Below are 23,306 nucleotides of genomic sequence, written 5' to 3' on the forward strand. Positions count from 1 at the left end.
AAAATATTTTAGGGGTGGGGGTAGTGGAGTAGGGGGGTCGGTATAAGGGATAGGGGTAGGGGTAAAAAAAAATTCTATTTCTTTTTTAATATTAATTTAAAAAATTATTTCTTTTTTTGGTTGGGGGGGGAGGGGTGGGTAGGGGCTGGAGGTGGTGTAAGATTTTTTTTTTGAAAATTTTAAAAAATAAAAAAGAAATTGGTGAAGGAGGAAGGTTAGTAGGTGGTGAGTGGTGGATTGGGAGTGAGAGTCGAGGGAGAGCAAGTTTTTGAAATATTTTAAAATAATAAATTAAAGAAAATTGGGGTGGGGGTTTGGTTGGATTGGGGTCAAGTTAAGGTAGGGGCGGGGAGCAAGGCTGGTGGGGTGGAGGGTTTAGTGGACGTGGGGTCGGCTCAAGGTAGGGAGAGGGGGCAAGGTTGATGGAGTGGGGGTCAGAAATAAGGTGAAGTTAAATAATATAAAGTAAAATAAAATTATATAATATTAAGTGCATAATTAAGAAAAATAAGCAAATTATGGATATCATCAAATTAATGATTACATGACATGAAATTTTCATAATTGTCAAACCATAAAATTAAATCATAAACAATCAAAACAAACACGTTTCTATCAATAACCATAGCAGACCACACAAATCACCATCCAAACACAGGATTAAGACTAGATTGGTCCCATAATTGCTCAAAAAATGGCGCGAAAAGAGAAGGGCCCAAATCCCAGATACCAAAAAATTCAAAGTTAGCCGTAAAGTAAAAACTCAGAGTGAGTTCACGAGTCACGACGATTCGCTCCTCTTCAGCCCCCTCTTCCCTCCCCCGTGCCCTCCGATGATGATAGAAATGAAGTCTACTCTCAAGGTTTCTCTAATTTCTCATCTTTCGTCTATTTTCCCCTTCCCTTCATTAACCTATCTTTGATTTCCTGATTTAAGCTTAAAGTTCCATTTGAAGTTTTGTTGTTCAACCCACAACACGTGTTACTTTTTAGATTTTTTTTTTTTTAAAATTCTATTTCTGACCTTCTTTGTATGGGAGTGATATTTGATGGAATTTCGTTTCCTAGAAATATTTTGGGTACACTGAGTTTCGACCTTATCAGAAGGAAATCATAGAGAAGATTTTAGATGGAAAAGACTGTCTGGTAATAATGGCCACAGGCAGTGGCAAATCATTGTGGTAAGCTTCAACCTTTTTTTGTCAATATTTAAACACACTATACACATACACACATGCGCTGAACCTTTTTCTTTGAATTGTTGGTTTAAGCTATCAGGTTCCCCCACTGATAACCGGAAAGACTGCTGTGGTTATAAGTCCTCTCATCTCTTTGATGCAAGATCAGGTTAAAATAAAACTTTGTATGCTATGTGGTTTGCTCGTAGCATAAAAATCATGTTCTGAAAATACTATGTCCTGGTGTAGGTGATGGCATTGAAACAGAGGGGAATTAAAGCTGACTATCTTTCAAGTGCTCAGACTGATCGTGGGGTGCAGTCGAATGCTGAGTTGGGTCACTATGATATTCTGTATATGACTCCAGAAAAGGCTTGTGCGCTTCCTAACAGGTGATTAATCTGGAAATGTGTATCTCTAAGTGAGAAAGCTCCTTGAATACCTAAGGAAGATACTTATTTACTCTTATTACTTCTGTAGCATTGCCAAATATCCAGTGGTTCAGCTAATATATTGCTGAAGAAATTCATTAACATAAATGATTTTTCTACTACTCCAAGTGTGAGTTTTCATATCAAGTTGTGGGCAAGAGGATTTTTGTGTATAACTTTTTATGCCCCAATATTTTGATGGATGCCTTCAATTTTGCGTTCACCTGTTGCATGTTTCTTACTTCAGTCGTAGATGACCCTATTTGGGTCATGTGGAAAACCACTGGAACTTTTTCCAGTAAACAGTTAGTTTACGTTTCCACTGACTATTATTGTAACTATTTTGCTGTTGTTGCTTTTATTGTTTTATGTCATTCACTTACCGAGGTTTTTACCTAGAAATAATGATGCTTTTCAAGTTAAGAATCTTTAAGATGCTTTTCCCAGTGGGTTTAGCGTCTTTAAATATGAATAAGTTCTATCCTTGCCTTTTGCAAAATGTGCTGCAGTTTCTGGTCAAGATTGTTGAAAGCAGGGATGTGTCTCTTGGCTGTTGATGAAGCACACTGCATCTCAGAATGGGGTCATGATTTCAGGTTAGACCCTCTACCACATTAGCCTAAAATTTTGGCAATTTGAATTTTTCATGGATTCTTTGGTCCAAATGGCGTCGATTTTAGTAACGATATTCTTTGTGTATCTTGCCCGTGTATGATTTTGCTGCTTCAAAAAATTCCTAGTTCAGATATACTAATAGCAGTGGCTGAAGATAAATAAAGCTCAAGACGATTATATTTTCTGAGCTGTACAATTTTTCCTAGCTAATAAATGGGAAACATGGTAGATAAACCCAGTTTTGTTTCTTGGTTAGAGGTTCATTTAATTCTTTCCATATGGAGAACCACTCTAGAGTACAATGATTTTATGAGAAGTAGAAATAATTCTTAATACTGGAAGTATAGTTCCCTAGAAATGAAGTTGAAGTGAGATAGGATGCGATTACAGTACTTAAATGTAGACAATGCTAACACGTAGACTCAGTTTGACAGGAGAACTGAATGATAGATGAAGAATGAAGTTGTAATACCCAGAATTGAAATTAGATTACTTAAATTGCAGCAGTGTTGGTGGAGCGCTATGCGAAGAAAAGATACCTGACAAAGTGAAAACTTACCACTTTGTGAAATAGGGAGTTACTACATACAACTGGTTAAAGACTAAGTGAAGCATCCCAGGTTTGGACCCTTAGAAAATTTCCTGGAATCTTGTTCTTCGGACCTATTACGACTCATGGTACGAGCCGTAAGCTGGGGTATGGTAAAGTCCTATCGTAAGCTGTCCAGCGTTAGTTGGTGGGATGGTTTTGGACACTGGAATGGATATGACTTAAGGTATGAGTCGTATAGGTGACTCGTAAGGTGGACAGTGTTTGATCCTCCTGGTGTTCCATTCTGCCAGGGATATGGATCATGGGTACGAATCGTATTCTGAGGTTACGACTTGGTTGGATAAGTCGTATACTAGACAGTGTCTTATCCATGGTTGAGGCTTGGTTACGATTGGGTGGGTATCAATCATAAGCTAGGTTATGACTCGTAAGGAGGTCATTCGTAACCCTGTATTGGGTTTTTATGGGATTTAAGTGGGGGTATTTTGGATATTTCCCTACTTACCCTAATAAGGACCCACGACTTCTAATACACTTAGGAGGTTATTTACCCTATTATTTTATTCTTAAACACTTAGAATCTCTTCCTAAACATATCATAATTCTCTCAAGAGCTTTTGGGCAAAGAGCTAGGGTTTCAACTAAAGGATTTCTTTGGGGCTTGTCTTGGTGAATTCTTCCATCAATCTTCTTGGTTTAAGACAAGATTCTCTTCCCTACTTGTGATTTCAATTAAAGGCATTGTTCTATGGTTGATTTCATGGTTTTACAATTGCATGGTTTTGATTTTTAACTATTGATTTGGGAGTTTTGATGTTAAAGGCTTGGTTATGATTTCTTATGGTTTTAACTATGCTTTCTATGCATTAATGATGGTTTTGGATAATGGAATTGCATGGTAATGGTTTAATGGTAATGGAATTTGGTTTTGGTAATGTATGCCCCCAAGGTGTTTGATTAAATGCTTATAAAAATATGTTCATTGCATTGACTTATTTTAAATGGAACTCTCGCTTGTTTTCGGCTTATGCATGGAACCCTAATTGTTTTTAAATGGTTTACAAAGGTTAAAGGCTAATGGGTTATGCTTGTGGAGAACATGGTAGTCTTCCAAGAGGTTAATATGGTAAACGGAACGGGCATCGAGAGTCCCCTTAATCTTAATGGATTGGCTTATGATGATACCATTGGTTTATTGAATAGCCTTGGTTAATAAATGGATAATTGAATTGTTTGGACTTGGTTTTAATTAGGCATTAATGCCGGAAAGTGTAAGCTAAGCCATGGAAGGTGGCAATCTCGGGGGATCAAAATCGGAAACTCATATTTGTCGATATGAGGGGTCTTCGATGGCCACGTGCGAGTGTCACATTTATATTGGAGGGATGTACTAGTCATACCAGGGTTATTGCCTGGTCGTGCGGCTACACGCACCGGGACCCTTTCAATAGGGGAGCTGAACCCATATGGCCCGTGGGTGGTAAGATGGCTAAGCTACACAACCTAGGTTAAGATTTTAAATGGCATGCTAAACCCGGTCCCTTTTTCCAGCACTTATATATATGTATGGTTGTGCACATTGAATGGTTTTCACTTGGATTTGATAACTAACATTACTTTATCCTTATCTCGAGTTTTATGCTAGTGTTTACCCACTAACCCGTCTACTGGCGGCTGTATACCCACGCTATGCAGGAACCGGATGTTCGAATCCTCCTTCATAGTACTTGATTTGGGGACAACTTATTGGATTGAAGTGGTGAGCTTCCATCCTTTCGGAAGGCATCATTTCATATTTGATATTCTTAGACATTTTACTTTTTTTCTGGATATTGGTTTTGGCCATGGTTGGGGGCATGTCCTAGCTAGATATTTGTATTCGTTTGGATAGAGGCTTTGTGGTACTTCTGGGGGTTGGAATGTGCGGGATCGATATTGGTGTTGACCTTGGCATTGGAATAAGCTGGGAGGCTGGCATTGTCAGACATAATTTCTCACTGTTCCGTCGTATTACATTTTGGGTTTGATTATACTATTATGTTTGATATTCTCTTTGGTTGGTATGGTATGGATGGTTGGTTTGGTGTGGTTAGACTTGGTTGGGTCGGTCATGGTTGTGACCCTATCCCAGAGTCTTCATGAGAGCATTGCGCAATCTTGTTATATGCTCGAAATTTAGCTTATCTAAAGCTGTATAAGGTGGTTGGGTTGGGTTAAGGGGGTGGTCCCCTGTCGTAGGTGGACTTGGGATGCCCATTATGACAAGGACCCAGTCCGGGCTGCGTCAAATTGGTATCAGAGCATAGGTTCATGGTCAATTGTGAGTTTACCAAGTTGTGTCGAGTAGAGTCTCTTTTAGGGGTGTGAAGCACGCCACACTCATAAGGGAGAGGCTGCAAGACATTTAGGAATGTTTCACTTTCTTGGTATTCTTTTTTCAAGCCTGACTTCTCAGTCCTAGAATCTCCTCTAATCCTTGTTTGTTCATCTTTCAGATCATGCCTCCTAGATCTGGAACACAAGGAAATTCTTCTGTCCCATGTGGGGATAATGCTGAAGGGGTACCTCCTACGTTTGGAGTGCATCTTCGATCTCATGGTCCTATTCCTGATTGTACCGGAGTTTCTTTTATTCCTCCTACTGCTCCTTAGGTCCCTCAGGGCAATGTGACGAATGCGGAGTTTCGTTAGTCTATGTATGCTATTGGCTAACTGGTTGTTGCTCAAGCCGAGCGGGGTACGACTAGCGTTGTATCTGCTAGGCCGCTAGGCTTGGAAAGTTTATGAAGATGGGTCCTCCGACTTTTACGGGAGTGAAGGTGGAGGAAGACCCACAGGGCTTTCTTGATGAGATGAAAAAGATTTATCGGGTAATGAGGGCTATTAATGTGGAATGAGTAAACTTTGCAGCTTATCAGCTCAAAGAGGTTGCTTATCTGTGGTATGAGGAGCGGGACAAAGATAAGGGCGAAGTAGAAGAGGATGGTTTGTGGGAGGCCTTTTCTGATGCCTTCATGGATCGGTTCTTTCCTCAAGAGTTGAGGGAAGATAAGATAGAGGAGTTTGTGAACCTTAGGCAAAGGAGAATGTCTGTGAAAGAGTATGCTTTGAAGTTCCATCAGTTGTCGAGGTATTCTCTTGATTTGATGGCTGATATGAGGTCGAGAATGAGGAAGTTCGCTTCTAGGTTGACCAAAGATCTGATTTTGGAGAGCAAAATTGCTTTGCTCTTGAGGGATATGGACATGTTGAGGCTGACTGTTCATATGTAGCAAGTTGAGGATGAGAAAAGAAGGCAGGCAGAATTGGAGACAGGCAGGGTAATGGGGCAGGTTTTCTGATCAGGGAGGTGTCTAATCTCAAGGTGATAGAGATAAAAGTGGGGGAGTTTTGGTTCCTTCTCTACTGGCAGTGCTCCTTACCCCAAGCAGTCCGGCAACAGGCATCATCATGGTGGTGACAGTTCTCGGGCACAGGGAGCCTAGTCTCAGGTAAGCGGAGGTCAGACTGTTTCTTCGTTGTCCTCCTTATCGGTTTTGCAGTCGTCCTCATCGGGGATTCTATGAGAAAGGCAGGGATAAGTGCTTCAAGTGTGGCCAAGTAGGCCATCGGCTCAGGGATTGTTCGTCTAACAAGATTGATACGGGGGCAAATAAGATTCCGATGGCTTCATCTTCTGTTCGTACACCCGGTGGTGTGCCATCTGCTTCTGTTACTGCTCTTTGTTCCAGTGTTGGCCGGAACAGGTTGTATGCTTTGGCGTTCCGTCAAGAATTCGAGGCATCGCCTGATGTTGTTACTAGTACGTTACAACTTTTCTCTTTTGACGTATATTGTTTGCTTGATCCAGGTTCTACCTTTTACTACGTGACTCCTTATGTAACTATGTCTTTTGGTTTCGATTCGGAGATTATTTCGGATCCGTTTTCTGTTTCTACCCCGGTAGGAGATCTGGTCTTTGCTGAACGGGTCTATAGGGGGTGTGTGGTATCTATGAGTGGGAGACAGACTTTGGCGGATCTGTTTGAGTTGGGTCTGGTAGATTTCGATGTAATCTTGGGCATGGATAGGTTGCATTCTTGTTATGCAAATTTGGATTGTCGAACCCGTCGTGTCATTTTTAGGTTCCCTGGTGAGCCGGAAATAGAATGGGAAGGTTGTTCCTTAGCGCCTAGGGGGAAGTTTATTTCTTATCTTAGAGCTCGGAGGTTAATCTCTAAGGGCTGTCTTTGTCACTTGGTCCTGGTTAAAGATTCTAATTCGAAAAGTCCTTCTTTGTCTTCGGTCCCTATGGTTAATGAGTTTCCAGAGGTTTTTCCGGATGATCTTCCTGGTGTTCCTCCAGATAGGGAAATAGAGTTTGGTATTGATTTACTTTTGGACACTTGTCCAATTTCTATTCCTCCGTATAGAATGGCTCTGGCTGAGTTAAGGGAACTCAAGGAGCAAATTAAGGATCTTCTAGACAAAGGGTTTATTCGTCCTAGTGTTTCCCTATGGGGTGCACTAGTGTTGTTCGTGCGCAAGAAGGATGGTTCTCTTCGTATGTGCATCGACTACAGGCAGTTGAATAAGGTAACAGTCAAGAACTAATATTCTCTCCCACAGATAGATGATCTGTTTGACCAATTGCAAGGTACGAAGTTCTTCTCTAAGATAGATCTTCGGTCTGGGTACCATCAGTTGAAGATTAGGGAGGAAGATATCCCTAAGACGGCTTTTCGCACTCGGTATGGGCATTATGAGTTTTTGGTGATGTCATTTGGATTGAAAAATGCCCCGGCAGCGTTTATGGAACTGATGAATAGGGTGTTTCGGCAGTATTTGGATCTCTTCGTCATTGTGTTTATTGATGATATCCTGGTGTATTCGAAGAGTGAGGTGGATTATGCTAATCATTTCTGTGTGGTGTTTCAGACCTTAAGGGAACAACAGTTGTTTGCTAGGTTCTCTAAGTGTGAGTTTTGGTTGAATGCTGTGACTTTCTTGGGTCATATCATTGTGAAGGGATCATGGTGGATCTGCAGAGAGTGGCTGTGGTGAAGAAGGGGCCTAGACCTACAACTCCATCTGATATTCGGAGCTTCTTGGGTTTAGCCGGGTATTATAGGCGGTTTGTGGAGAGTTTCTCGTCGATTGCTGCTCTTTTGACTAAGTTAACTCAAAAGAAGGTTAAGTTTTCTCGGTCGGATGCGTGTGAGGGAAGTTTTGAGACGTTGAAGGATAAGTTGACTTCGGCTCCAGTTTTGACTTTGCCGGAAGGCAATGATGGGTTCGTGGTTTATTGTGATGCATCTCGGGTTGGTCTTGGTTCCGTGTTGATGCAACATGGGAAGGTGATAGCCTATGTTTCTAAGCAGTTGAAGGTGCATGAGAGGAACTATCCTACTCATGATTTGGAGTTGTTGACCGTTATGTTTGCTTTGAAGATATGGCGGCATTATTTGTATGGGGTCCATGTGGATATCTTTTCTGATCACAAGAGTTTGTAGTATGTGTTCGCACAAAAAGATCTTAATCTCAGGCAGCGAAGATGGCTTGGGCTTCTCAAGGACTATGATATGAGTCTTCACTACCACCCAGGTAAAGCTAACGTGGTTGCTGATGCTCTTAGCAGGTTGTCCATAGGTAGTTTGGCTCATGTGGAAAAAGGAAAGTGAGAGTTGGTGAAGGATATTCACCGCTTGGCAAATCTTGGGGTTCGTCTCTTAGACTCCAAGGATGGTGGTATGATGGTGCAAGAAGTGGTTAGATCGTCTCTTGGTGTGGAGATTAAGGAGAAGCAAGTGTTGGATCCTGCCTTGATGAAAATCAAAGGTAGTGTTGGTGGGCAAAAGGTGACGGATTTTGAGATTAGTGGCGATGGTACTTTGCGGTACCAAGAGAGTTTGTGTGTTCTTGATGTAGACAGTTTGCGGCAAAGGATCTTGGCTGAGGCGCACGAGTCACGCTATGTTGTCCATCCTGGTTTTACTAAGATGTACCATGATCTCAAGGAGATCTATTGGTGGAATAGCATGAAGCGGGACGTGGTTGATTTTGTGTCCAAGTGCATGGTGTGTCAACAAGTTAAGTTTGAGCACATGAGGCCTGGTGGGTTGTATCAAGAAATTAAGTTGCCTGAATGGAAATAGGAGGAGATCAATATGGATTTCGTTACCGGTCTTCCTCGGTCTCGGAACTAATTTGATTCGATTTGGGTCATCGTGGATAGGATGATGAAGTCTGCGCGTTTCTTGCCTATGCGGACTAGATTTTTGGCGGAGGATTATGCGAAACTTTATCTTCTAGAGATTGTGAAACTGCATGGGGTGCCTGTTTCGATTATTTCCGATCGCGTTACGCAGTTTACGTCCCACTTCTGGCAGTCTTCCCAAAAAGGGTTGGGGACTAAGGTGAGTTTGAGTACGGCTTTCCAACCGCAGTCGGATGGGCGGGCGGAAAGAACTATTCAGACATTGGAAGATATGCTTCTAGCCTGTGTGATTGATTATGGTGGCAGTTGGGTGGAGCATCTACCTTTGGTAGAGTTTGCTTACAACAATAGCTATCATAAGAGTATTGGTATGGCTTTTTTTGAGGCGTATGGTAGGAGGTCTAGATCTCCTATTAGTTGGTTTGAGCTCAGTGATGCTGATTTGTTTGGTCCGGATTTGGTTCGTCAAGTTATGGAAAAGGTGAAGGTGATTCGGGATAGACTCAAGGCTGCCCAGAAACTTGAAACGACTTGGAAATCCGAAATGCCTTTGGAAAGCGACTTGTTTCTCTTGGATGGTGTCACATCAGGCCTTGCTTGTCTCAAGAGAACCTCCAGAAGAGAGGAGTCCAACTGCAAAATTGACGGCATCTATGTGGAGGAGACTGAAGAAGTACAGCAAGACGATTGTGGTTCTTTTTCCTGAACATACTGGGGATGACTTGGACAATGCCTTGGAACAACACCAGAACAAACAAATAGCTTTTCTTTTGAGAAAGAGAACTGATAGATTTCCAAGGCTAAAAAGGCTGGGGTAAAGCTTGGAAAGATAATATGGAGCACCATCTGTCTATGATTTTTGATGGACAATGGGGGGAAAACGAAACCGGAGGTGTTTTGAAAGAAGTGCTAACTCCATGCTGAAGATCAGGGCTAGCTATATTTTTATGTTGTATGAAGGAGTAAGCTGAAGACTGATAGATTTTATTGGTTCCTTTCACTGTTAGGTAGAATGTCACTTTTGTTTTTCACATCCTAGTGCTGTTGCTTAATGAAATTCTCTTTACTGTTTGAAAAAGATACCTTACTGCAAGACAAGTCCTATAGAATGGTTTTGAGACCAACAATGTTATGTGGCAGTAAACGTTGAACCTTTGAACACCCGGTATAAAATAGTTTTGAGACCAACAATGTATGTGGTGGTAAATGTTGAACCTTTTAAGACCCAGCACGTCCACATTTTGAATATCGCGAAAATGAATGTTAAGACGGATATGTGGTTGTATAAGATCGGAAACTTGAAACGACACAACTGTCTGAGGGTGCAAGCAACATTCATTGTGGTTAAGGTTATAACTTTGCACTGATCAGTGGACCTAAATTCCTTGAAGTGCATTGAAGTAGATTTAGAAGTGTAACATATTTCATCTTTGGTTCATGGAGCTCTAGCTTGGGTTTCTTCAGATAAATATTATTTATTACAGCATGAAAACTAAAGATGTTATTGATAGTGAATCTGTAACATTTTTCCATCAAGATATTTTTGTTCTTTCTTATAGTGCGAGTCTACTTCTGCCTTATAGGGAATGGTTCTTCATTGTGTCTTTGTTCTTCGAATTCTATATAGCTTGGACATTTTAGTTCTCTCTTTCAGTATTAACCTACTTCTACCTTAAGTAATATTTCTTTGCCCTTTTACGATTTTACCTATTGTTTCAACAAACTTACTTTTCTCCTTTGCAGGGTTGAGTATAAACAGTTGGACAAGCTGCGTAATGTTCTTTTCAATGTTCCATTTGTTGGCTTGACAGCAACTGCTACAGAAAAGTAAATACTTTTCAAGTTCTTTTCTGTAACTGTTTTTCTTTTACTTTTCTTCGCCTTAGCTTCTCCAATTTCTTCTTTTCTTTTAATTTTGGGGCCATGTTCTGCTTCAAAAACATGGTGCACAGGATCTTACTGGATGTAGTTTCTTTCCTTGAAATCTTATTCCATCTCATAATTTTGTTTCCTTGCTGCTTGTTAGTATCTGGCCACTCAGTCGACTTCTACCAAACACTATTTTATATTTTAATCACCCTTTTGGTGGGGCCCTTCCCCAGACCCTGCGCATAGTGGGAGCTTTAGTGCACCAGACTGCCCTTTTTTACTGTTTGATTGAGTCTCCAGTATTCCATGTTATCTACAACTGTACTCTAGGGAAGCTTATTAAAATGAATTGGTTGTTTCCCAGTAATAGAAGGAACATTTTTATCCAAGCTCAACTGTCAGCTAGATTTAATCCGAGATATCAGCCTTAATCATATCACTTTACCTCCTTTCTCTTGTATCTAACAGTCTATAGTATTGTCTTAACCTTTGCTGTCTCTTAACTAATAGTCCTAATTACAAGCATTCTTGTTGTAGTGGGCTTCTGTTGTGAGTTAAGTTGGGTCAGGTTTATGCTATCTATGCTTTTGGCTAATCTACTCGCAACTTCTAATCCCTGTCAAGAATTATTCGCGTCTCTCATAGCATGAGAAGTCATTTACTGGGTAATAAAAAAATTGAACTTGCACTATAGCTTTGTTGGACCTGTATATATAAGCTGACACACCAATTTGTATGTCTTGGTTTTTCTTCTCTTTATATAGATGTTAGAAGCTTTGGATGAATAATCATTTCTTTTCTTAATTTTCAGGGTTCGGAGTGACATTATGAACTCCTTGCTGATGAAAAACCATCATGTTGCTATTGGCTCATTTGATCGCAAAAATCTTTTCTACGGAGTCAAATCTTTTAGTCGTAGTTCTCTATTTGTTGATCAGCTGGTGGAGGAGATCTCCAAATATGTAGATAATGCAAATTCAACAATAGTATATTGTACAACTGTTAGAGACACTGAAGAGGTCACATTTCATCTCCGCCATGATAGAACGATGATTTCTGTTTTTCCAACTTGGGACATTCTTAGCATTCTAGTATGATATGTTACCAGTGGATGTTCTTTGATTACACCTTTTAATGAGTAGAAATGTTGAAAGTTGTTGAAGTGTGTGACCATCTCATGTAAAAGTTTAAGCTGTTAGAGAGAGCACACTTTTATTAATTATATTCTCAACACGCTCCCTCATGCGCGGGTCTGATTTTTTTCCCATGGGTCAAGCACGTGGAAATTTTTTTTCTTAATAATGGGTAGCGGTGAGATTTGATCCCAGGAGCTCTGCCTGCTCTGATACCATGTTGAAGTGTGTGACCATCTCATCTAAAAGCTTAAGGTGTTAGAGAGCACACTTTTATTAATTATGTTCTCAACAAAAGTATTAGTCTTTGTGCCTTCTACTTCATTATCTTCCTTTTCCAAGGTCTGCGGTTAGATGCATGAAGTTTCGCTTACTCGGCACTTACAGTTTGTGTCAGTTGAGAAAACACTGAACTTTTTTCTCCTCCTAGTAGTTCCCTCTTTTCTTTGTTCTGTTTCTCGATGTGTTAGTCTGCTGGGTTCTGATAGAGTTCATGATTTCAACAGACTCTTGATCCTTCTTGTTGCATAATAGTGTCATGTCGATGGATGTGTTGCTGTTCTCATGATATCATAACAGCGCATGATGCTTTACTAGTGACTCAATGCTGGTATGACCTAATGACTTGTCTTATGATACCATTATCATGGTTTTTGTAGATCTTCAAATCACTTCTTGAGGCAGGAATCAAAGCTGGAATCTACCATGGTCAAATGGCTAATAAAGCACGTGAGGAGGCGCACAGGTTTCAGCATTCTTCATTCGGCTCTTTTGCTTTTGAAGCTAGTATGAGCGATTAATTGGCCTTCCCAAGTCTATCGCAGAAACCAATTTATCTGCCTTCTTTATCTATTCTTATTTGTTTTTCTGGAGTCGTTAGCATTTGGTCATGGTTGAAGTATAGGCTACATTTCTTATTGCAGGTCGTTTATCAGAGATGAATTCTATGTGATGGTTGCAACTGTTGCTTTTGGCATGGGTATAGATAAACCTAACATAAGGTATGTGATACACTATGGCTGCCCAAAGAGTCTAGAGTCTTACTACCAGGAAAGTGGACGATGCGGCAGAGATGGTGTTCCTTCAGCTTGCTGGCTTTACTACACGAGAAGTGACTTTGCAAAAGCTGATTTCTACTCTGCAGAAGCTCGTTCAGTACGTTACTCTTAATCCTGGTTCAAAATGGACCATATCTTGCATATGTCATTACTTCTATTATACATCTTGATATACTTATGACTTATGGCCAGGCATCTCAAAGAAAAGCTATTATAGAAGCATTTTCTGCTGCACAACATTACTGCATGCTATCAACTTGTAGAAGAAAATATTTGTTGGATTACTTTGCAGATGAGTATGCCCATGATGATTGTGGTATGATCTCTATCGAATCTCTTTTGTCCTGGGATTGTCTGTCTTATCTTTCCAAGATGTTTCTGTTTGATTTAAATTTAGTGCCATTATTATTGGTTACCAACAAAAGATCTAGAGTAGTTATCCGTTTGTGACATTTGTCTTGTACATGAAAGTTCGAGAGAAGCGAAAAAATGGCTCGAGAGAGACTCCTAGTTCTCTCTAGAGGGAGGAAGACTAAACATTCATTCATACAAAGAAACTCTAGATAAGATGACTGTCTTTAGAGGGGGGAATGCAGGAGAGTGGACAATGAGTTTGAACCTATTTTCAAACTATCAAGGAATTACTGGCAAGGACGGAGTATCTTTGGACCTGTTTGATTGGGACTTTTGAGAAGAAGACGAGATCATCCACCGAATTGTCGCCACGTGGAATCCACTACTCTTTCTTTTTTCTACTCACCGCCTTATCCTTTACTTTCCCCAATTTAATTATTCAAAATCCCTAATTCCCAAATTGGTTTTCTCTTCATCTCTCTTCATCTTTATTGTTGCAAAGGGTCATCAGGGTTGAAAGTGTCGGCTATGGGGGGCGACATATTTTTGTTTAAATTTGCTTGTGAGGCGGAAGTTATGCGTGTTCTGGGTGAGTGTGATGGATGTGAGATAACTATCTAATTGGAAAGATGGAGATAAAGATATCATGGTCATAAATGTTGTCGGAATTCCGACATGTGTGAGATTACTGTTATGAGTTGTTCAAAAGGTTGGGAATATATGTGGAGGTTTCATTGATATTTACTGTAATCTAGTGGATAATGGTAGAGTAAAGGTGTATGTTAGAAAGAGGGTGGGGGGATGGGGGGTGGAGAGAAGATTCTAGTGTTTGGTCATGGAAAGGGTAGATTTTAATTTAAAGATCTGGGTAACACTATAATTATGTTGCAATTCTGGCGTAGGAGAGTGTAAAAGGAGTGAGAGGAGAAAAGAGAGTGGGGAGGAGGTAAAAAGACCTAGGTGTTTGGGGACAAAAGTTTCCAGTTGAGAAAAATGGTGAAGTGGCCGTAAATGGCTAAAATCAACATGTTGGATGTGGAGGGGTTCAAATTTGTTCAAGAGTAGTGTTAGAATATGAGTAGGAATAGGAATAACATATAGAATTTTATTTGGAAAAGGATTGTGATGTAGTGTCCTATTAGGAAAAAGATTGGAATATAGTGTCTATAAATAGCGCCTCAATGTAATAATGTAGTGACAATAATTCAATGATATATTTCTCACATGGTATCAAAGCTTCCACGAACTTGGTAAAGAATCAAAGAGTTTCCGCTGCCGGCAGGTGGCTATAATCCATATATGATGCCCGTCTGGCCTACTATTATGTTAGCAAAAGTTGGGTCACCGTGTATCTTTCTGGTGACTATTTTCTCATATCAGATTTGCATAGCGCCATGCATCTCTCCGGACTACTCATATTTAATTTGCGTAGTACTGTATGCATCTTTTTGGACTATCTCATATCTGAGTTGCATAGCACCGTGTGTCTTTCTGATGACTTCTCAGATCTGATTTCTGTTGTTCCATGCTTCTTTACGGTGACTCCTCAGATCTAATTTGCGTAGGGTCGTGCTATCATTCTGACCTTACCCATATCATTCTTCTTTTTCACTAGGGTCGTGCCTTCATTTTGACCATTCCCATATAATTTCTCTTTTTCACTAGGGTCGTGCTGTCATTCCGACCCTATCCATATAATTTTTATTTCTCAGTAGGGGCGTGCTGTCATTCCAACCCTACCCATATAATTTCTATTTCTCAGTAGGGGCGTGCCATCATTTTGACCGTACCCATATAATTCTCTTTCTCAATAGGGTCGTGCCATCATTCTGCCTTACCCATATAATTTTTTCTCACATTGTGACCACTTTTCAGCCACCAATTCTAATAATCCAGCGTGTGAGCATGTTCCAGCCAGTTCTTCGGTGACTTTCTTGTTCAAGCTCTACTCGTCTCTTGATTTTGAGATGACCTATATATTTTATACTAATTTTTGGCAATTTTCCAGCGACGACTTTCCGGTGATGTTTATTACTTTTTGGATCACTTTTTCAATTTGATCCTTTTTAATTGAGGTCTCCTATACGTCAAGAGCAGTCCTTATCAGTTTTCTTGCAGATATATTCACCAAGTTCCTTGCCGATCCTCGTATTAATTACATCCATAACAAGCTTGGTACATATGTCTTTTATGCACCAGCTTGAGGAGGAGTGTTAAAATATGAGTAGGAATAGGAATAACATATAAAATTCTCTTGGAAAAAGATTGTAATGTAGTGTCCTATTAGGAAAAGGATTGAAATGTAGTGTTTATAAATAGTGCCTCAATGTAATAATGTAGTGACAACAATTTAATAATATTTTTCTCCTATATTTCTCACAACTAGAAAGAGAAGGGAGGAGAGGAAAGGACCTATATGCCCTTGGGTTAGTGGAATGGTTTGAAGGAGGAATATAGACGATTTCACTAATCCACTTTGTTTGGTAAGGTTAAATAATGAAAGACTGACCATGAACAGGTTTGAACAAAGGGGCCATTTAAGCCATGACCAATCAATGCAAATCTTTTGTTTCAGTGCTAGCAACGGGTGAAGATTTAATGAAAAGGCTATCTCCTAGCTTAAAATCATCTCACGAGCTCAATACTAGGTCAATGGTACTTTTCGAGGATGGTTTCAGGAGGAGTAGAGGTAGGCCGAAGAAATACTGGAGTGAGGTGATTAGACATGACATGGAGCTGTTATAGCTTACTAAGGACGTGACCCTAGATAGGAAGGTGTGGATGTCGCGGATAAGGGTAGAAGGCTAGTGCGGGGTGGGTTGTATCTTGTAGTTAGGGTAGGAGCTACTAGTGTATACTATTACTAGGTGGGTGTCCTTTCTTATTTCTTATTTTCATATTACTCTTATTTTCATGTCTCTCGTATTTCTATTTTTGTTAGTCCTTATTTCTCATTTCGGTTATGCCACCAATCCTGTTTTCATGCATTACTTTGACCTTGCTAACTATTCTTTTTCTTGAGCCGGGGGTCTATCGGAAACAACCTCTCTACTTCCTCGGAGGTAGCGGTATGGACTGCGTACATTTTACCCTCCCCAGACCCCACTTGGTGGGAATACACTGGGTTTGTTGCTGTTGTTGTTGTTTGTATAGGGACGAGGTGGACTATCCATATAAGTAGATTTGAATTCTGAAGCTACCGAAAAGGTTTTGTTTTTTTTTACTTGATTAGCAGTTAGATAGATGATCGTGAAAGCTGAGAATTTGAGGAAGAGAGAGTTACTTATGTCAGGTTCTATATTTGCAAGGGTTCTGGTGAAAATGGCGACCTTGTACTCATTTATTGTTCAGTTACATCGAGACTATGGTGGAAAATTCTCTTATGGTTTGGTATATTTTGGATGATGCCAGGCACAGTGAAAGAGGTAATAGCCAGTTTGGAGCTATGGTAGTTGGAGAAAAAGTAGGTCATGGAAGTTTGTGCCACTAGTTCTTATGTGGGTGGTGTGGAGGGAACGAAATAGGAAAAGTTTTGGTGGTATAAAGATGAACTTTGTTTTCTTAGGAAGTAATATCTTATTACTTATATCGTTTTGGTGCAGCCACAAGACTTTATGTATAGAAGATTGAGTGTCATTTTTTTTAGAAAACTATCCCTTTTCATAGTTTCTTTTGATATACTTGTATACAAGCATGTTTTTGCTTAACATTAATAAAAATTATTACCTCAGAGAAAAGGAGGAGGATGTCCTATGTATGTTATTGGGATCTTATAAAAGAGTTCAATGTTCGTGTCACCTTAGACTGCAAAGCTTCTAGGAAACAGATTTTATTTGTCTGAATTCACATTTTTGAGGAACAGAGCATTGTTGCATGACATTGGTGTTTGCGTCTACTACATTGTATAATCCCCGACCCACTTTAGAGAAGAACAAGAAATGGATGATACAATAGGATGTGTTTTGAAATGTTCTGGTGGGTAGTGCTATGAACTTTTTGAATATACTGGTTGTAAACATTCTGGGTTTCTAAACTTGGGTATGAGGTACGAACAATTGCTTAAAGAGAGTGATATGAATCTAAATATTGTTTCTTGTTTCCAGGAAACTGTGATATTTGCACTAGCTCAATGAAGGAAAAGGACTTGTCCAGAGAAGCATTTCTTCTAATGTCCTGTATTCAGTCATGTGGAGGCCGTTGGGGCTTGAATCTACCCATAGGCATTCTTCGTGGATCTCGAGTAAGCTCTCATTGAAATCCTTAAATAGAGAATATAATTGAAATTCGACTTAATTGTTTAATTAGGAGCTGAATTCTTGAATACTGTCTTCCCAATTGTAAGACCTATTTTTGAGTGGAAGACATTAATGGATCTTATATTTGGTTATAATGTCAAAAAAATTGTAATTGTATTGGCATTTGTAAAGTTGAGATTTAAAAAACATTTACAGAAAATGTTTTTTCCATTAAAAAAGAATAATGATGCCAAATCAGTGACATATTAATCAAGTATTAACAACATTGATTTGAATTCTTGTAAACTGGAGAATTAATTGAAAGCCCCCGGTAGAGAAGATAGCTTGCATCCTTTAACTGCAGTGTATCCTCACTCTGCTCTCCCACACCGGCCAAAAAAAGTAGTTAAACAAAAGGGGTCCATTTAATTTAGAGCTGACACAGTTAAAATGGAAAGTAAGCCGGACAAAATGGGATGCAATGTCATTATCTTTATGTGGAGATTTGCTTCCAAGTTTTTGAATCTTCTAATTTCAAATAATACCAACTCACAAAAGGAGTAATTTTCCTTTTAGTGTAAATGTTTCCGGTTGATATCTGTGTAGGCTAAATTAAGATGAGTTGGACTTTTTGTTTTAAGGTGTGTAAGGAAGCTCGGTACCCCTTTGTTAAAGGTCAGGTACTGAACTTGTGTCAGCATGTTCATTTTGACAAATATAAATCCTTATTACACATTGTTGGAAGTTTGACAGTTGTCTGTAGAATTATCGGTTCATCCTTAGTTAAGCTCCTTGTACTAACCCCTTCTGATGACAGTCCAAGAAAATTGTTGATGCTCAGTTTGACAAGCTTCCATTTCATGGTCTTGGGAAAGAGTTATCTGCAAATTGGTGGAAGGGACTGGCTTACCAATTGATTTCACATGGTATGTAAGAGCAACACAGTCATGCTTTTATATAATTGATATACCTTCATAGTTTCCTTATCTCAGATATCTGAACTGTAGAGAAGAAAGAGGATAAAGCATCTGGAATCAACAAAATCCATAGCGTTACCCGACACATGGGATAAATTTGTTAGAAAAAAGAGAAATTTGCGAACCCCCAGGGCTTTGGTCTAGTGGTAAGAGCGCAACTGATGCTTATGTTAGTAAGACTCACGTGATGAGTTCGAATCTTGTTGCAGGCAAAAGGGTGGTATAAGTAGAGAATGGTAGAGGCGGATCCATTATCTATCGAGTTCTGACCATACACCAGTTTATCCTCAGGGATTTCTCGGTTATCAAGAAGAAAAGAGACATTTGCGAGAATGCGGAAGACATGCCTTACACCTGAATTTTCTTATGGGTTCTCTCTTTGATAACCGAAAATCCCCCAGGTCCCGCAATGGATAATGAGCCCGCGCTTCTACCCTTCTTCACTTGGGCTTTTGCTTGTGATAATGTTTCAACCGATGATATGCGTCTAACTCACACCTGCGCGTTTACCAATAGACCAAAATCTTGGGGCTTTTATTGGTGCTCTTTATGATGTGTGTACTTACATTTGTCCGATGTGTATCACTTTCATATAGAATATTATATTGTATTAATATGTAACTATCTCTATTGTCTTGAGTCGGGGGTCTATCGGAAACAGCCTTTCTACTTCTCCTGAAGTAGTGGTATGGACTGCGTACATCTTACCCCCCAGACCCCACTATGTGGGAATACAATAGGTTTGTTGTTGTTGTATTAATATGTAACTATCTCTATTTAACTATCTTATACTCTCCCCTAAAGTGGTTCATACATGTCATATGTAACAAGCTCTCTACATAGGTAATTAGTTTGTGAACTTGTGAATGCATTCTCAAGCTTATTATTTGACTTTACAAGCTTCATTACAATATCTGTGTATCATATTTTTTCGGTCAGTTTTAATGTTCTTTGGTCCACTTATGAAATACGAAACTCGATTCAGTATGAAGTTCAACTAAATTATATTTTTCATCGGATTAATCTCAAATTGTGGTGGGGCTCTTTCCCGGACCCTGCTTATAACGGGAGCTTTAGTGCACCAGGTTGTCCTTTTTTAATTAATCTCAAATTTTTTCCCCATAATTTACAAGTTACTCTGCCTTAACAAGATATTCTGCATTGCACTAGATTTTGTTCCTTCCTCGTTTGGAGATCCATTAGGTATCTTTGGCCACTAGTCTTATCCAGGATTAGTTTCAAAGTAGGGAATGGTCTGAAAGTATCATTTTTGGAGGACAAATGGATAGATCAGATGCCCCTGAAACAACTTTACCCAGACATTCACATCCTAAGCCTACAGCAACAGGCCACTGTATCTGAAATGTGGCTTGGACAGGAATGGAATTTGCAGCTTAGAAGAAATTTAAATGATTGGGAGATGGAGAGGATAGGTGGTTTCTACAATACTATGGAACCGTTTAACAATCGAATGGGGGAAGAAGACATAGCAGTATGGAAGATTGACAGTAAAGGGGTTTTCAGTGTAAACTCTGCATACAAAGATCACATTATCTCACAAACAGGAGAACTCTGACCATGGAAGATGATATGGAGGGTCAAAATCCCTTACAAAGTCAACTGTTTCTCCTGATTGTTGGCTAAGGTAACAGTGCTAACACAAGAAAATATGAAGAAAAGGGGTTTCCAACTATGTTCTAGATGCAATTTATGTGGGGAATAAGCAGAGACAGTTAATTATCTCTTTTTAAATTGTAATTGGGCAGATCAGCTTTGGAGGATATTCATCAGGAAGATTACTAGGGTAAAACCAAGGAACACTGAAAGTGTTTTAACGTGTTGGATCAGAGTGGGAAATACTATAGAAAAGAAGGAGAGATGGAAGATTGTCCCAACATGTATATGGTGGACAATATGGAAAGAAAGAAGTCAAAGATGTTTTGAGGACAAACAGAACCAATTTTCAGAATTTTAAGATGAATTGTTTAGCTTTTTATTATTTTTGGTGTGAATGGAAAGTGTTAAAGGGTTTTGTGGCATGGTAACTCTGGGATGAAAAAGCTGAACGTCTGTGTTTAGCTATTTCACAAAATTCACATTGAAAAGAAAATGTAGTTTTGTTCATAAACAACTGTGGTAACAAGAGTTTCAAATAATGAAAACTAGGATGACCAAGTCTGTAGTGCCATAACATGACTTTATTATCAACTAGAACAGAGTTCAAACAAGCTGAACTAAAATTTACTCAATTGTCGCCATCTTCAAGAAAATAGAGAAATAGAGACCTTCATACTTTCTAGCATTGCCAATCATCCTCCCCGAGCCTTGTCCTGAAATACACATGAAATATCATCAAAGATAGTATGACAATTAAGGTTTTGAGTCAATTTCCAATGGACAAAAGATTATGAGATAATTTTGGAATATGAAGGACATCAAAAAGAGTAAAAAAAGGGGTTAGTTAAGCTGTCCCTTTCCCTGCAATTGTTGAGAAGGAACCATCAATAACTTTGTCTTTTTTATTTCCTGCTAAAGGAGTATAAGTCTAGAAAAAATGGGAGTTCTATGTCATGTGATCACTAGCCCCTGAATCTATGATTCAAGAGCTTATACTAGTAGAATTTGTACTAAAAAACCACATGGTACATTACCCGTTTGAGTAAAAGAATAAGTGAGAGTAGAAGGATTAGGTTTACTGGATTGGAGAAGTTTGTGCAGTAGCTCTAGATGTTCCTTGGTGAATGGTGGCATTTCTGAAGAAGATTTCAGCCCCGGTTCTTCGCTAGTACACTTAAAGGCCTAGCTGCCATGTTTTTTTGCCCTTTTTTTTGTTCCAATTGGGTGGTTCTCCATGGATTTTCTAGCAAGTCTCAAAAGTGTGCCAGTATTTTTTTGCAAAAATCACACCACGGCTTTTTCTTGTCGTTCTCATTTTCCATAACTAAAGCAGATGGCTCTATATCTTTTGCTTCAGATTGGAATCTATTTTTAGCATAACATTCCTCCTTGTTTCTCTATGCTTAATTTCAGAAATGTTTCGCTCAAAGTGGGCAGTGGATTTTTTCCAAGAAGTCGAGAACGAAGTTCGTCAAAATCTTAGTTCAACCTTGCAAAAAAAGAGGTATACCCTCTCATTTTCCTCCTTTTAAATTGCTTTTACGCTGTCCTTCGAATACTACCATTCATCATTATAACATTGATCTAATTCTTGCCACAGGGAAACCATCTCATTTTAGTAAAGAGTAACACTTCTCTCTCCCGTCGTCGCTTTCCACAGTTTACTTTTTTATTCAAAAATCTGGGAGGCATTTTCTACATCAAAATAAGTCTCTATAACAACCTCCCAGACATCCCTAGCAGTGGGAAGAAATAAATATGGTTTACCTATGGCAAGTTCCTTGGAGTTTAGTAGCCAAGCAATTACCATCGAGCATTCTGAACTCCAAGCGTTCATTTTCGGGTCTCCTGGTTCAGGATTTCTCTTTTCTTTAGTCAAGTGCCCAAGTTTTCCTCGACCATCAATTGCTAAATGGATAGATTGTGCCTATTCCAAATAATTCTTTCCATTCAGCTTGTGAGAAATAAGCTGAAAGGAAAAATGAGAAGAATCGCCGCCTTGGTTCATTGTTCTCTTGGTCGGAACTTTGTTAACAGAACTCTTGGCTTCTGTTAATGTCGTTGGGTGACGTAGCCCAGTAAATGTTGTTTTAGTCATCATTAACACAAGAATAAAGCTGCTCTGATACCATATGAGATTGGTACCAAAAATGTACATTTTATTCATCTGAGAGCTACAAATTTATAGTATAGGAAAACAAACATACACAGAATCAAATCGTTTGATTCTAGCAGATGTGAGAATCAAGATGTGATCTTATTTGATCTAATTACCTAACCTATCTATAGCAAATCGGATCTGATTGATTTTATCAGATCAATTAAGATCCTACAAAATCAAATCTTAAATACTACGTGGTATGTTGTGGTTTTCCTCCTTTGAGCAAGGAGGTTTCCACGTAAACATTGCGTGTTATTTACCATTCTTGCATCGAACTTCATTGTTTCGTTAAGTCATTGTATTTCACTGTCAAGGGACCTGGTCTCTTGACTTGTGGTGGACTCGTATTAGCCGACAGTTCAACTTGTTAGTTGAACTCTTATACCTGTTGGGATTAGTATGAGGCCTTCTTAACCTACTAGGAGCTTAACATAAGAAACTATCAGAGACTTAAATGGGTCTACAATATGCTATTATTCTATAATGTTGAAGGAATACTTTGCTATGAAAAGATAATGCCTGACTTGTATTGAGTTACCTCAATTTTGAGCAAATACCACAACTTATATAAGTCTTGCTTTGAAAATGTTAAAAGAGATGTTATTTGAAGTTAGTCATGCCTCTTGATCACTGCCTGTATTAATTGTGTAATCAACATAGACCACCGAGGCATAGTGCAAATAGAATAACGAGTGACAAATTTCAGTATGAGTCATGCCAAATTCCAGTATACTTGTGTTAAACTTGCTAAACTAGTGTGAGGAATCTTATCAAATCATATAAGGAGTCTACAAAATAATACCGCTAGAACCATATATAGATTGAGATAAACACAAACGACCTTAGGCCTAATTTGTTTTCATTAATATTAATACGTCTGAATTTGAATGCACATTTGAATGATTAAGATATAAGAAAGCCATGGAGTAA

General features: G+C 39.2%; 1 protein-coding gene across 1 annotated transcript in view; it reads left to right on the forward strand.

Annotated features, from left to right (window-relative positions):
- Positions 1–611: 611 nt before the first annotated feature.
- Positions 612–23,306, forward strand: part of LOC107854085 (ATP-dependent DNA helicase RecQ) — a 45,962-nt gene continuing 23,267 nt past the window's right edge. Inside the window, exons 1-12 of the mRNA XM_047396432.1 lie at positions 612–863; positions 1,069–1,181; positions 1,272–1,347; positions 1,428–1,570; positions 2,119–2,205; positions 10,716–10,799; positions 11,653–11,860; positions 12,634–12,719; positions 12,898–13,129; positions 13,225–13,348; positions 17,490–17,626; positions 18,439–18,547. Coding sequence (XP_047252388.1) covers positions 834–863; positions 1,069–1,181; positions 1,272–1,347; positions 1,428–1,570; positions 2,119–2,205; positions 10,716–10,799; positions 11,653–11,860; positions 12,634–12,719; positions 12,898–13,129; positions 13,225–13,348; positions 17,490–17,626; positions 18,439–18,547 — 1,429 coding nt within the window. The 5' untranslated portion in view covers positions 612–833. The remainder of the gene's footprint in view (positions 864–1,068; positions 1,182–1,271; positions 1,348–1,427; positions 1,571–2,118; positions 2,206–10,715; positions 10,800–11,652; positions 11,861–12,633; positions 12,720–12,897; positions 13,130–13,224; positions 13,349–17,489; positions 17,627–18,438; positions 18,548–23,306) is intronic.

The sequence above is a fragment of the Capsicum annuum genome, chromosome 9, assembly GCF_002878395.1.
Source record: "Capsicum annuum cultivar UCD-10X-F1 chromosome 9, UCD10Xv1.1, whole genome shotgun sequence".
NCBI classification, from domain to species: domain Eukaryota; kingdom Viridiplantae; phylum Streptophyta; class Magnoliopsida; order Solanales; family Solanaceae; genus Capsicum; species Capsicum annuum.